This window comes from Cylas formicarius, unplaced genomic scaffold (assembly GCF_029955315.1).
Source record: "Cylas formicarius isolate icCylForm1 unplaced genomic scaffold, icCylForm1.1 PGA_scaffold_3__17_contigs__length_32017465, whole genome shotgun sequence".
In the NCBI taxonomy this organism is placed as follows: domain Eukaryota; kingdom Metazoa; phylum Arthropoda; class Insecta; order Coleoptera; family Brentidae; genus Cylas; species Cylas formicarius.
In genome coordinates this window covers 7298519-7313244 of record NW_026844326.1, presented here as the reverse complement: position 1 = coordinate 7313244, position 14726 = coordinate 7298519, and the positions used below count along the sequence as shown (strand labels likewise).

At 32.6% G+C, this 14726-nt stretch overlaps 1 protein-coding gene across 1 annotated transcript in view; it reads right to left on the bottom strand.

The window, feature by feature from the left end:
* Nucleotides 1-14726, bottom strand: part of LOC132699391 (protein bowel-like) — a 117423-nt gene that overhangs the window by 70700 nt on the left and 31997 nt on the right. The window contains exons 3-4 of the mRNA XM_060666059.1: nucleotides 13125-13287; nucleotides 12049-12544 (exon numbers count right to left, since the gene is read on the bottom strand). Coding sequence (XP_060522042.1) covers nucleotides 12049-12544; nucleotides 13125-13287 — 659 coding nt within the window. The remainder of the gene's footprint in view (nucleotides 1-12048; nucleotides 12545-13124; nucleotides 13288-14726) is intronic.

Genomic DNA, 14726 nt, shown 5'->3' with positions numbered 1-14726 from the left:
CTTTTCTGCTTTTTTGTGTTTCCTTGAAAACATTTCTTTCATTTAAGTACAGTGCTTAAGTTAAGTGCTTAACATATAATACAAATATTTTTTATGAGACGCCCCGTATATTTTTAAATTACTGGAAAGAAATTAAAACAATTTTTCCAGAATGATCACGCACTTTTGATGTTTTGCTCGAGTCTTCCTTGAAGGAATCATACTTGAAAACAATGAAATTTGAAAAATATTCTTATATTAATATTAATATTAGTGTGAATTAGCTTTTGCTTTTATGCAAATGCAATTTACTACAATTACATGAGTAGTTTTAGTAATGTTTGTGCGTAATAGCATGTATGCTAATGATAATAAATAAAAAAATCATTTCAGAGTGGTCTTAAGATTATATACGTTATTTTATATTATACCAAGCGCCTTGATCTAATTAGACAGGGTGTATGGTTAGCCTTTTAAAAAAATATCTGGGACATTCCCTCGATAAACACGCTACTGTTTTCAAGATTAATTTTGTAATTTTAATTTAGTATATAATTAGCTGCAACAGCTAGTTAATTTAGAAGAAGAAGAATTAAGAAGAAATGGTTAATCATGGAAAATCTAAGGAAATAACATTTACTCATTTCTTTCCATTACATTTTTATTCACTGACATTAATAAAATTAAATTTATCTTCTCTTTGATTTCATACACTAAATTTTTTGAACTTTCATTTACGTGTAATGTTCTAAAGTTCTAAACATTTGATCTTTACTTATTGCGGTTTTGTAGTATTAGCATATATGTAATAATATCTTATTAGTCTCCATTTATATATTTATAGTTATATAAAGGTGACTAGTTATTTTTTCCTATCTTTGCTTATGTGGATTCTATATCTTCCTAGCGTTTGTGTTAGGACCTAATTTATACCTTTTCTGAATTGTTTTTAACACTTTTTTGCTTATTATGGTTTTAATGTTTTTATGTTATTTTTTATAAATTTTTGTGGCAAATAAAAATCGTTATTATTATTATTATTTCGTTGTTAACGGTTTATTCTTGTTCTAAACAAAAAAGCCGCACATTTAGAATTGGTTTTTTCACTTACAGGAGATCGTATCCTTATCATAAATAATGTTCTACCAAAAAAAATATCTTCGGTTCAAAACTTTTTAAGTTGTGGCTTGTGTATTATTACCATATCCTGCAAACAATGTGACTAAACACTAAAACAAACCCGCAAGACTGCTCCGTGAATGAGCTCAAAGAAGTCGAAACATTTCGTAAACTTCTCAAATTAAAAACGATCTGTCTCGCTCATATCTTGTGCTAACCGCCGGTCGATGCTTACATAGTTTCAATGCCACTCAATTACGCCTCCGATCAGCCGCATTTAACCGCAAATTAAGTCGCGCCGGGTCATTAGACACCGTGCCGAACGCATATTTAATCCGATTCGCCTTTTCGGTATAATACAATGTTTTATTCAGTGTTCCCACGATACGTTTTTATAATTAAACGCAAGATTGCGCGTACGGATCGCCTCGAGCCGTCACGAATGATTTTTAACGCTTAATATTTTGAGCAATTTCTAATTATTGTTTAAAACGCTAATAGCATCGGCGCTTGAAATAAGTAAAGTGAAAAATTATAAATACTAAGAGGTCGAACTTTCATTGTTAATTTTTTTACACAACGTTTGGCTGAATTCGCTCTAAAAAATCAAATGAACACAAAATTCCAGGATGAAAATATTCCCTTCGTCCACGAGGCAAAAAACCTAGGGGTTATTTTTGACAAAGAGCTGAGTTTCAAATCCATAACAGCAGAAATACGTTAAACAATTCAAAGCTATTTATATCTTTTCATATAGAGATAACTCTTAAAACACTTCGTCCTTTCCACTCCCAATTAAAAGATATAACTACTTCTAATCAGCAGTCTAATGTGGGTCAGGATTTTGGTTGTGACTGTTGGCTCACCAAACTAACCAAACTTTCAAAGAGAATATCATAAGAGACATAAGAGCGACTGTAGATTCAAGCCCAGCGTTAGTAATCTCCAATAAAATTATTAAATTAGATTAGTAGATTCTGAAAGTAACTTTTTTCCAAGAAAATGTTTGTGCTATATCAGTGCTAGCAAAAACATCAATTTAAATAAGAATGCGGATATCAGATATATCAGAATCACACCAAACCGCACAAAGTTCAGAATATATATCAAAGTGGTTGTCGACTATTGCATATACCAGCGATACCATGGGACAATAAGCGGTGGCCTTAAGCTTATCTGCTGTTTACAAAAACAATCTGTGACTAACCACAAAAGTTTATCACATCGACTAATATTCTGAGTTGAGTTAAAAAAACTCTAGCCATTTTATCTCCATGACAGTCAAGTCAGATTTCCTCAATTTTCTTAATAAAGAAAACCCCGAAGCGTTTGGAACTCAATCGATTTGAATGCCGATTATGAAGAAGTTATGTTCATTCCTTTATTTATTATTATTCCTTTATTTATTATTATTCCTTTATTTCACGAAACAGTCATCGTGGTAATTCATTTCACTAACCACTTAGTTGAATCCCACATTCATAAGCTCTACAATGCGGAAAGGCGATTCAATATAGTTTCCTTCAAGGGCTAAGAGTTACAACTTAATTGCGTTTCATCGTTCTGTCGTATTTATCGAAACATTTGACGGATTTGACATCTTTACACTACCCTGACTTTTCATTTGCTCATAAACTACCTGAGAATATTAGAGATCAGAAAGTGTGTCTTCTCGCACAAACTTCAACAGTAAAAAACTAATATACAAAGAATCAGCACAGCACTAAATCTATTCTGTCAATTATTCCGCTAACTCCACCAGATGAATATTCGCAAATCTAGGAAACGTGATCCCGGAGTACTTAGCGCGTGGTAGACCTATTTCACCGACTGAATTAATGGTGGAAGTGTCCATTTTCCCACGTTTTATTGTTGATGCTGAACGTAGTCAGTGGGCTTAATGTAAATAAACAAGTACCTAATTTAAAATTAAAAATCCACTAGGATTGGTTTCGGGCTTACGAATAATATTCACCGAATCCCATTCGAAAAAAGCTATTTCGTGAATATTAAAATATTAAGCAAAAGCTAATTTTTGGTTTTCGCAATTAACGAATAATTGGTTAACGCAGGCTATTACAGGTTGCTATGATTTTTAAAATCCACAGGACCACTAAATTGGTAACCCTGTATGGATTTTTTGTATTTTATTTGCTATTTTCACAAAGTACGTTTAACTTCTGGGCCATTTTCTATTAACTTAATAAAGTATTTTATGCAAAAAGTACAAGTCAACATGGCTAAAACCAAATCGATTGGTTTTGGATAAGGTATTTTTTCTTCTAATTTCAATACACTTTTGAAAGACATTGCGGTCACTATATATTTGTGCGATTTTCCTGTAATTCGGAATTGGGTCTCTCGAACCTGATTGGAGGGATAATAATGAATTCCTTAAGAATATCCGGCAAGATTTCCCCGAAGGAAACCAGGTTACATAAACATAATTGAAATATTTATAGGCCCTCGAAATAAGAGCATTAGATATACCATAACCAAGATTTGAATTTTCCAGCCATTTTATTATTTGTATTAATATTTTTTGCTAGTATTAGCAAAAAATATACTCAAATTACGCCTTTCCTTATTAGAACTTATATTTTTTGGTCGTCTGCAAGCGTGTCCTTCATATTACTAAAATACCTACTAAACTCCTCTGCTATGTCCTTGGGCGATGTATAGGAAATATTGTCATTGTCTAAAAGATTGTAAATTTCCGCATTATCGGTGATCTCATTGGTGGCGTGTTTTATTAGATTAATGCTAGTCAAATTGTTCCTCAAAATACAATGCTCTTGCCGGATTAACAAAGTTTACGGTAGAATATCAATTTTTATTTAGCTTCTATATCATTGGTATTTAAAATAGAGAATTTCTTTAGATAGTCTCTTTGTCTTATGGATGTAATATTATATTACTAATTACATTTTATATATTTTTGTTCTGTTGATAATCTGGCATACCTACTTAAAGAGTTAATAAACTTATTTTCAAAATCTACAGGACTCCCCTCCAAACTCAGGAATGTTAATTTTTTTTAAATTAATGACTATGTTCGTTTCCAATAGCCCTATAATATCATAGTGAATATTTAAAGTCCAATTCAGAGTTATCAAAATAGTTAGCATTTTAGTACCCTTATTGAAAATTGGAATGACCGCTCCTATTTTTTATGAGTTCATAATGAAATGCTACTGACCTTTATAGGCGGGATAGCTTCTCTTGATCTTGCAAAGATTAACCCATTACGAGTCCAAGAAAACTTATAGCCAACTTTGTCTAGTTCATTCGCTTCGTGCAGCAAATTAAAGGACATAGCAGTAAGTTGCTAGTTCAAGCAGATCCTTCAAGTATGCTTGAACTTATTACCAATGAGTGAGTGGAAGCGTTGGTGCTAACGGTTTGAGAGTTTTCATTTTGAAATGCAATTAATACTAATTATTATTTTTTATTTGAATATGTTTTAATGCTTTACAGAGTTTGTTATTTATATTACTTATATTTTTAAATAAACGAATCTAAACAATAACTTTTTCCGTTGGCCCTTATACCGCATAAAATCACCACATCATAATGTGAAACTGCTTAATTCATGTAACTGTTGAAAAAGTTAGTAATTTTATTAAATCTATTGCATAATAATAATAATTATTATAAGCAAATTTATACTTTTTACAAAACTTCTGGACTCCTATTGAGTTGGTTTTAAGGAATATATTTATGTTCAGCTTTTTAGACGAAGTAGGCACATTACACTGAGAAACATTAAAACCTAATCGATTAACCAGACACCATTCTGAGATCACATCAATGTTATCTTGAAGCAGAATTACGAAGAATTCATAGTGCGATATATTTTTAAATCATCTATCAGCATATACTAATTTATTACAATTTAACTTACCAACAAGATCATCAATAAAGATGACAAAAAGAAAAGGACGTATATTTGACTCTTGTGGTAACCCCGACGCGGGATGAAATACTACGGAGCTAGACCAAGCTGAACAAGATGTCTACGATCTAATATGTAGGATTTCAGCAAGTTTTCTAACGGCAACGATATGCCAACATAGTGATGATGATTGAAAATCCTTATATAATACATCCGCCGGACGTAAATCATCAATTGATTCACATAAATATTGAGTCAACATTGCCAGATTGCCAGTACACGACCTATTTGAGACAAAACCGTGTTGCTCAACACTAATATTATTCTTAAGACTGGAATAAATTCGTCACAAACTGTAATTTCGCAGAGTTTAGAAAAATTGCAAAGAATTGATGGGTTGATAATTTTCAATTATACTCGCGTCATCGAAGTTCTCTCGCAAATTCATATTTAGGCGGTAAAATTTAGTTCATACTCTAATCACGTTGGCAGCACAGCAGGAGCAATTCAATGTCATTGAGCATGACCTTGAATTTTTATGTTTTACTTACCATTATGGAACACTTCTGGATTTTTATTTTGACGTTTGCCAATTTTGAAAAAAGTATAATATGCAACATGTTCATAAACTACTGCAAACACCCGTTTATAAAACAGAATAATAATAATAATAATAGAATAAAATTTAAAAAATAAGGATCTGGAGTTAGAATACTAGATGGATTTTGTTGTGGGACGGGTTAAAAATCAAATGCTTCATTATTCCGCTGTCATAAATATTAATGAAATCGATGCGATTCTGTCGAAGGTAAAAATAAATAACAATAATCGGTGTGTGAATTTTAACGAGCCGCAGTTTTGCTATAAATTTCCGAACGATTTGCATGAGATTATCGACTCTCGTAACCCGTAATTATGGTCTTAAAAGTAATCATATTTGGGTTGCCGATTGGTGATTACTTATGAAACTCGTCTTCGATTAATACCAATCCATCTTTAATATCCAGACGGGACGCGGCCTTGAACATTTTCTGAATTTAAATTGCACGTGAGATTGGTTGGTCGCGTTAAGGCAGTCTCATTTGTAGCAGCATGCACTAAAAAACTTCCAAGATGAAAGCTTATATTTTTTCAAATATGCAGTTGTGGGCAAAATGAATATGGGCTTACGGGCACCTTTTATTTGGCAGTTTGAGTTGAATGCTTAATGGTAACATCGATGGCATATCCTATAGTTTCACAATTGTAGAAAAATTATAAAAGATGCAGTTTAATGGAGTATCGCAGAAGCATTTTTCAACACATGCCACGAATAGTGGGCTTTTGAAGATACTAATAAAAATAATAATTATTATTATAGCTTTGTTGCTCGACAAAAAACAATCCAGAGCAAGATAGAGAAATACTAAACATATAATATATACAAAAGTAAGATCGAGTTCGCAATCGACATTGAGGTTTTACAAAGCTAAGCCGACCCCGGCCTCAAACATATGTTTCTCAATACATTTAGTATGCAGTTAAATATGTCACATACGCTACACTTGTGGGAGAACATTTTAATAGGTTTGTTCTGGCCGTAACACTGTAAAAAATGTCTTTAGTGCGAGAATTTAATTGTGGGACAATTTATAAGGTCATATAACAATCTATAACTGAAGATAACTGAACATATTAAATCTTTAAATAAAATTAAAAATCTAAAGCTCTCGGTGGATATGCGCCATCATCTTTGAACACTAGGTATTTCAAAAATTTTGTGCGCATTTTTTTTTTGTTAAAAGCCTTACTAAAATTGCTATATATCTACCGGCCTTTGATTACCTAGTACTCTTGTTATATACTCTGTAAACTGTGATAGCTTACTAACCGTAAATCAAGAATTATAAAAGCCTTGGTCCTAAAACACTGTGGAGGAGTGAAAAAGAATGTCTTTACTAACAAGAACAGATATATAAACAAAATAAATAGATAAGATTTGGCTTGACAATCTCGATGCTGCTGTTTAGCTTGCAAGTCGCATTAACATTACATTGTTGCTCTGGCAGAAGGAGGCATGTCACAAAGGCAAATTGCGAAAACTCTGAGTGTTACACAAGGGGGGAACTCTAAAGAATAGACCGAGAAGAAGGCAGAGCCTCAAAGGCAACTTTTCAAGGTACAGGTGTTTGTATCGAAACTATCAGGCTCCAGTTCTGTTAAGGTAGCTGACCATTTAAGTTGGTGTATGGAGCATGAAGATTCGACTATTTAAGATTGATAAAATGTATTATTTTCAGATGAAACCATAACTGGCTCACCAAGAATCAATTATAATTGGTGTAATTAAATTTCGACAAATCCTAACAGGTAGGTATGATTTTATTTTGCCACCTGTAATCAGACTTTGGAGGAGGCTTTGGTTAGTTTTGGTTGGTTGGTTGGTTCTTATTTTCTGAAAAAATAATTTAATTGTTCTAATATATATATTTTTTTAATTGATATCTATTTCTCGAAATTACTGGGTGATTTTATATAAGTATGGCAACGAACAGATTACTTGAAGTAGTCAACAACGAAATTTTCTAAACCTACCACAAAAAGTACTGTTGAAAATGTTTATCAACAAAATTTGGGACCAGATGTTACAGATGGTAAAATGGGGAAAAATAGTATATTTTAATTAGTAGTAGTAGTGCTATAGATTAATTATATATATATATATATATATATATATATATATATATATATATATATATATATATATATATATATATATATATATAAGTATGGCAACGAACAGATTACTTGAAGTAGTCAACAACGAAATTTTCTAAACCTACTACAAAAAATACTGTTGAAAATGTTTATCAACAAAATTTGGGACCAGATGTAACAGATGGTAAAATGGGGAAAAATAGTATATTTTAATTAGTAGTAGTAGTGCTATAGATTAATTATATATATATATATATATATATATATATATATATATATATATATATATATATATATATATATATATATATATATAGCGAGCATTGAAGATGCCAAGTGAGATTTTGGCGAAACGTCTGCAGGATTCCAGTCGGATGCAAGATTTGCAGGATTCCAGTCGGATGCAGGATTCCAGTCGGAGTTCAACGAGTGAACGGATGATATCCCGGAATATAGTGTCATCATATATATATATATATATATATATATATATATATATATATATATATATATATATATATATATATATATATATATATATATATATATATATATATATATATATATATATATATATATATATATTTATTTATTTATTTATTTATTTATTTATTTGTAAGTAAGGTATTTCAAAGTTAATAGTTGATGTGAAATTTTTGGAACTGCTCAAATTAAAATCAGTTTTTGATACAATATATTTGTTTGAACTGCCTGCATTTTGAATGTAGTAAATTCTATCAATCTTATTCTGACAAGAATCCTCCAACATCCAAGTTGTTTTAGTAGTATAATCAGTATAATCCCGTCTTGTGTCTGTTTGAACAGTTTCATTGAGTAAACAATCATTTTACACTAATGTGTATTCTCCAAACTCCATTTTGGAAAACTGATTGTCGCGTTTAAACTTTAGTTATAGCATGTCAAAATTCTTACGCCATTTTCAGCAGTATTTAAAAATAACTTTTTAAAGCGCCTTCTCTTCCTACTTAATAAAGATCGATGTACATATTTTGAAACAAATTGTTTTAATATTCGTAATTGATTAGAGGAGCTGAGGAGATTAGAATCTTCGTTCGACAAACACTTCCACCGGGAGAGAAAGGACGGACGGTCTTATATTTTCTCAGGTGGGAGTGGTGGTTACTGTCTACCTAAAATCTTCTTATTACCTGGCCCAACGAAGCCAGAGTGTAGACCTGTCACGGGGCCCTCAGACAGGTCTGTCCCATTGTGTTCCATTTGATTAATAATTTTGAAACTTTTTAAGTGTAATCGCACTGAATTGTATCATTAGTTGGAGGAAAAAAAGCCTAGTGTATTAAATTGATGATGACGGTGGAATTCTTAATCTGATAAAAAATGTGGTCCCCGGTTTATCTTGTATTTTATTAGACAATTTATATGGATTAAGAACGAGTATTCTGAGCGTTGCCGGGTCGAATCACTACAGTGCGTTATTAATGACCTATACGGTGTATAGCAATCGCAATTAGCATGCCTTGTTTTAAAATTTTGAATTTGTATTCGCTTACGTCAAACGAATAAATTTATTATAAAGCGATACAGTTGCATGATAAATGAAATTACAACAAAATAAAGTTTAAAAACATAACTACATTGAAGTGTAGATTATAAATATCGGTAAAAAATTATAAGAAATTAATTTGAAAATCAGGTATTGGATTTCAATAAAAAATATACAGGATGAGTTAAAAAGTAGATATCGATACCAAGTTCCTTTTTTTTAAATAGAGCGCTACTTTTTAAATCCAAAAACAGAAATTAAATTTTGCAATGAGGAATTAAGGAGCTAGAAAATTTAAATTTTAATTTTTATGGGAGAAAAAACAAGAAGTCAAAAATAAAACTATTGAAATATGTAATTTGTTTAACGCAAAATTTCCACAGAGAAACACACAGTACAAGAGACATAGTGAGTAAAATTGAGAGAAAAATTCTTTCCAAGAACTAATGAGATCACAAGGTTAAACATTTTATTAGAAGTTGAGGATAATCCCCATCGCACATCTTCTGAAGTATCTTCAAATAATTATGCTATTTACGGAACAGCTAAGCTTTATTAAGTATAAAAAACACCCTGTATCGTGAGGTAATGATCGAAATGGAATCTTATAGATCTTTTTGGGTAGAATCAAATTTTTTTCTTTTATTTTTAAATTACAATTACGTCGTTTATAAATTTTCCAAAAAAATATATTATTATCACAAGTATTTTTTAAATCGGCATATCTTTTAATATTTTAGAATTCAATCCTAATTTTATTTCATTTAGCATATTAGTATCATTATTGTTATTTTTATTCTCATAATTAATTATTATTAATTACACATTCAACCAAATTCAAAATGGTAGCTGGTAGCAATCAGTTTTAGCAATTTTTTTTAAGTTGACTATTTTTTATATTAAATTAATATCTTCTGTAATAAAACAATAATCATAATACCAATAATCATTATAATAATGTGTTAAATTTGCATAAAAAATAAATATATTTGTTATAATGTATATTTCATAAATGTATCTAGATAACAATGTAATTTTAAAAACAAAATTAAAAAGCGCAAAATAATAAAAAATATACCTATATATAGAGTGTTCGTTTTAAAATAACCTTTCCTAAAAGATTTCGTTTCCAATATCTCATTAAGCTAGGACACACTGAACATTCATAGTTGCGCACTTAGTTTATTAAACCATTGAGCTAAATCGCATACAAAAAACGTAAATAACGCAGGCTTTTGTCTACGATAACGACAAAGGCACTTTTTTCTGAGCTTTAAAGGTTTTATACAGATGTCATTGACGAGCATTTTTTTATTGGGTATAATTCGAATGATTTAAACGAATTACAGTTGTTTATCTAGATTCAAATTATCGAAGATAATACAGCCATTCGTCTGTCAAATGGGATACTCTTTCGTTAACCCCTATAGCAATATATTAAAAACAACCCTGAACATATTTTTCAAAATATTGCCGTAAAAATTCAAAACAATAGACGGTCTGTCAACGGCCAACCAACAGAGTTCTTTAACAATGCTTTTTTATAAATATCTGCCTTAATTTATAACTGTAAAGATTGTAGTATACAAATAATTCAGAATCGCCTGAAAAGTAGACCACTGACTCTCTAGTGCTAGTGATATATGCAATTTGTTAACTTTTTTTGTACTTATTAGGCCATTAAAACCACTTGATCAAATAAATATGGGCTTTTAGACTAGACAATTCAATTAATGGGGTTCCATCAGTCAATAATATGGATATTAAAGTTTTTTGGTGTGTTCCTTGTTTTTAATGAGTTGTATGTAGGAAAATCATATTCCGAATTAATTCAAATTCCAAAATAGATTTCTCTGTTACCTGAGAAAAAATTTCAGCATATGGCGAACGATCGGAAAAAATAACAGCATCGAATTTTAAATCGCTGTCTTTTAATAAATACAATTTGCTAACAAAAATGCTATTCTGAACAAAAGCAACCATATCACAGATATATGGATAAATAGAGATAAATAAAGTCGGTCTCTTAACAAGTGAACAAGTGAGAAGTGGCCTCAACTAGATGAATCTTCAGACAGTGTTTTGTGACTGTTGTTAAAAGTAATATAAAATTGATAGCTGCACTAACGAAAACCAATGCTTTAACACACTTCCTACCAAGAAGCAAGAAAAGCTTTAATACCAGAAATTAATAACCTTTTCTAGTTTAGAAAACACGTAAACCCCTTCAAAATACCCAAAATAAGATCATTGGATAAAAGAACACAGTTTCGCTTTGCTGCACAAGCCGCTGACTCTAAAGAAACGTTATTTACTTTCTGTGTTTGTCCAGGGGACGTCATATTGAATTTCACTTGACAGGTCGTTGGATTGCCTAATTTGGTGCTATACTATTTGTGGTTGGGATTGTATAAATTTTTATATATAGTTATGCTATTGAAAGGTGGTTTATAAATGCTCTCCACCTTTGCGTGTAATATTTTGTTGTAATAATTTTATTTTTCATGCAATAAGGATTAACTTATTTTATTTTTATTTCGACTATGGTGTGTACAAGGTCTCTCTTTAAAGCAGACCATTAAATTCCGATATTTTGTCACATATAGTTTTAAAATTAGTAAATAACATTGAAAGCTAATTTAATAATAATATTTATTATATATTTTATCTTTGAGAAATTGGAGACTCCTAATATCTCCAAGACAGTTTGACATAAACGACACCCTTCCATCCTTGTTCAAAAATTGAATAATATACTTCATCAATATAACAAATTTCTCCAACGCATTTTGTTACCACTTATCTATCAGATCATAAATAATGTCAGACTTACCGATGATCTCTCAAGTGATCCTGCCGTCTGAACGCCTTCCCGCAGATATCACAGGAATACGGTCTCTCGTCCGTGTGGGTCCTCTCGTGGATCAACAAATTGTAACTCTTGGTGAACTGCCGGTTGCAAAACTTGCAAATAAACTGCTTTTTCGGTCTAGACGCTCTGCCGGGAGCCCGCAACAATCGTCTATCGAGATGGGCGTGCATTTGTGGCGGCCCCGGAGGAAACAAAGCTCCCGATCCGGGGAAAGTAAAGCTGGCCGAATTCGCAGGACTGGTCGGCAGGAATCCGGGATAGGAATGAGGCTGACTTCCATTGGGGGACTCCAGCATCGCACCTGGAGGACCGGGCCGATGAGGAAGCATGAGGGCTGCCGCGTGAGCTGCCGCTGCGGCAACGCATGCCGCTTCCTCGCGAAGATGGAGCTCTTTGCGTTTGTCAGCCATCATTGCCATCAAGTCGAACGATGACGAAGACTTGCGCATCGGAGATGCTGAAAATTCGGTCAACGCAAACATCATAATATTTAATCCACTATACCAAAGATTAAAATAATAAAAAAACACCCTTGATTTACTTTATTTATGCTTAATGGCAATTTTAGTTTGAAGCCGTTTTTTAACATTGGCTAGAAAGAATTGTTGCTTCACTGGGATGTGCTTAGTAGTATTGAAGATAGGCACAGGTGGCTATGAAATTCAAGGTGAAGACACATCCGCAAAATTGGACTAAAGAAACTGTAGCAATAACTGCCAAACTATGACGGTCATTAATCCTTTGCACAATAACAAAATGCATGAAATCCCTAGAACTTCCTCTAGTTACAGTAACAGCGGCATTATCATTGGTCACCATTGGTGCATATTCAGTAGTGGTATAAAAAAGGATACAAAAGTCTTCCACAGGCTACCTTAACACTGTTTACAAATCTTCTGGATTCCTCCGGCATCGGTTATTGTTTCGCCAATTATCCTGTTGACTTCTTCAGTTTCAGTTAAGATCTGAAGAGGGCAACAGGATGATTTAGCTTTCCGATATTGCACTACACTTTCATGACAAAATTTTAGATTTACCTTCACTATTTTTAGCATTCTCTCCGCTTCTTTCACGATTCTCCATCCCTAGAAGTGGATGAATTTCTCCGGGGTACAGCATGGGATGCATGTTTCTAGAGGGGACCACGGGAACGAACGCTGAACTTTCCCGGTGATGGCTCATTGCCGGAGTTAAAGGTACCTGTAATGATAAAATTTCTTAACTAAATAAGTCGTCTAGTATCTAATCTAATAGTCTAGTATCTCAAAGTTCGATTATTCTTTAGATGATACTCGGCATAATCTACGATGCAAACACATGGCGTTGTATATAAGTGTAATTATTACGAAATTATTAATCCTTCATTGTTATGTCAGTTTCCCACACTAGTTTGAACGATCGAGCATAGGTATTTTAGCCTATATGAGACACGCTGTATGTGACGACACAGACTAGACAATAACTTAATATCACTTGCAACTATTCCTAAAGAGCCAAACGGTGAGTAATTTTAAGTAACTTTTGGAAAGGGTTATCAGGAGAAACTCAAATACATCAAGAATGATCGTACCCAGCACCTCATTCAAAAGAAGCTATGGAGAAGAGGAATCAACTAAAGAAAAAAAAGTGCTAGGAATACCATATGCTAGAGGATTATTGGAAAATCTCCAACGTAAGACCCGTTAAAAGAAGAACTCAGATCCACTGCGCATTCTCTCTAAGCAGAAAAACATCAAAAACTTAAGAAGTACAGGAATAATGTATAAAACACGGACGAAGGACCGAATCATCTGGTCAAAGGCAACAATAGTTCGGGAAATAAAGACACCTTCAGCAGTGAATCAGTTCAGTTAAGCAGACTAGATACCACTAGTTACAGGAAATAAGGACCACCAACCAAGACGTCACGCACCAGCAACTAGAAGCCACACGCTATCGACCACCAGTTACAACACACAATAACGCGTTTTACCACAAACCGAAACTCAATTTTACGTACACGACGCGCGTTTCGCCAACCAAGTTGGCATCTTCAGGAGAAGATTTGAACTGTTTTAATCTTCTCCTGAAGATGCCAATTTGGTTGGCGAAACGCGCTTTTGGAACTGTTTTAGAAACTAGGTAGGAATTATTTCGTTTTAATGTACTCATCCAATGATGTCTCAATAGACCTTGAAAAGCGTTTGACAACATGCGCCATGATAGAATGATGAAGGAAACAATATAAATGCAGACAATACCATACAATAACTGGCACGAACAATGAAGCAGATCTACAAAATCTAATGAATAAGATCAATTGCAACTAAATTCAATTTGGGTTAAAATTCAATTCGACAAAATAAAACATATGGTTATCGACAACAACTAATATTCTAGAAATTGGTATCATGGTGGCACACATCTGAAAACGGTGCAACTTTGTATCAGAATAAAAAAAAAAGCCGGTGTCGTCTTTATCAAAATGAGAAAAGTGCTAACCAGTCACGACCTAACTTTAAAATTGAGAATGAAAATGCGGCTATGCGTTTTCAGTCCTTTTGAATAGCATCGAGTATTGGAGACTCGCAGAAGTAATGCTTAAAAACCTCGATTGCTAAAGATCAGTGGGGGGACAGTCACACAACAACAATAGAGAT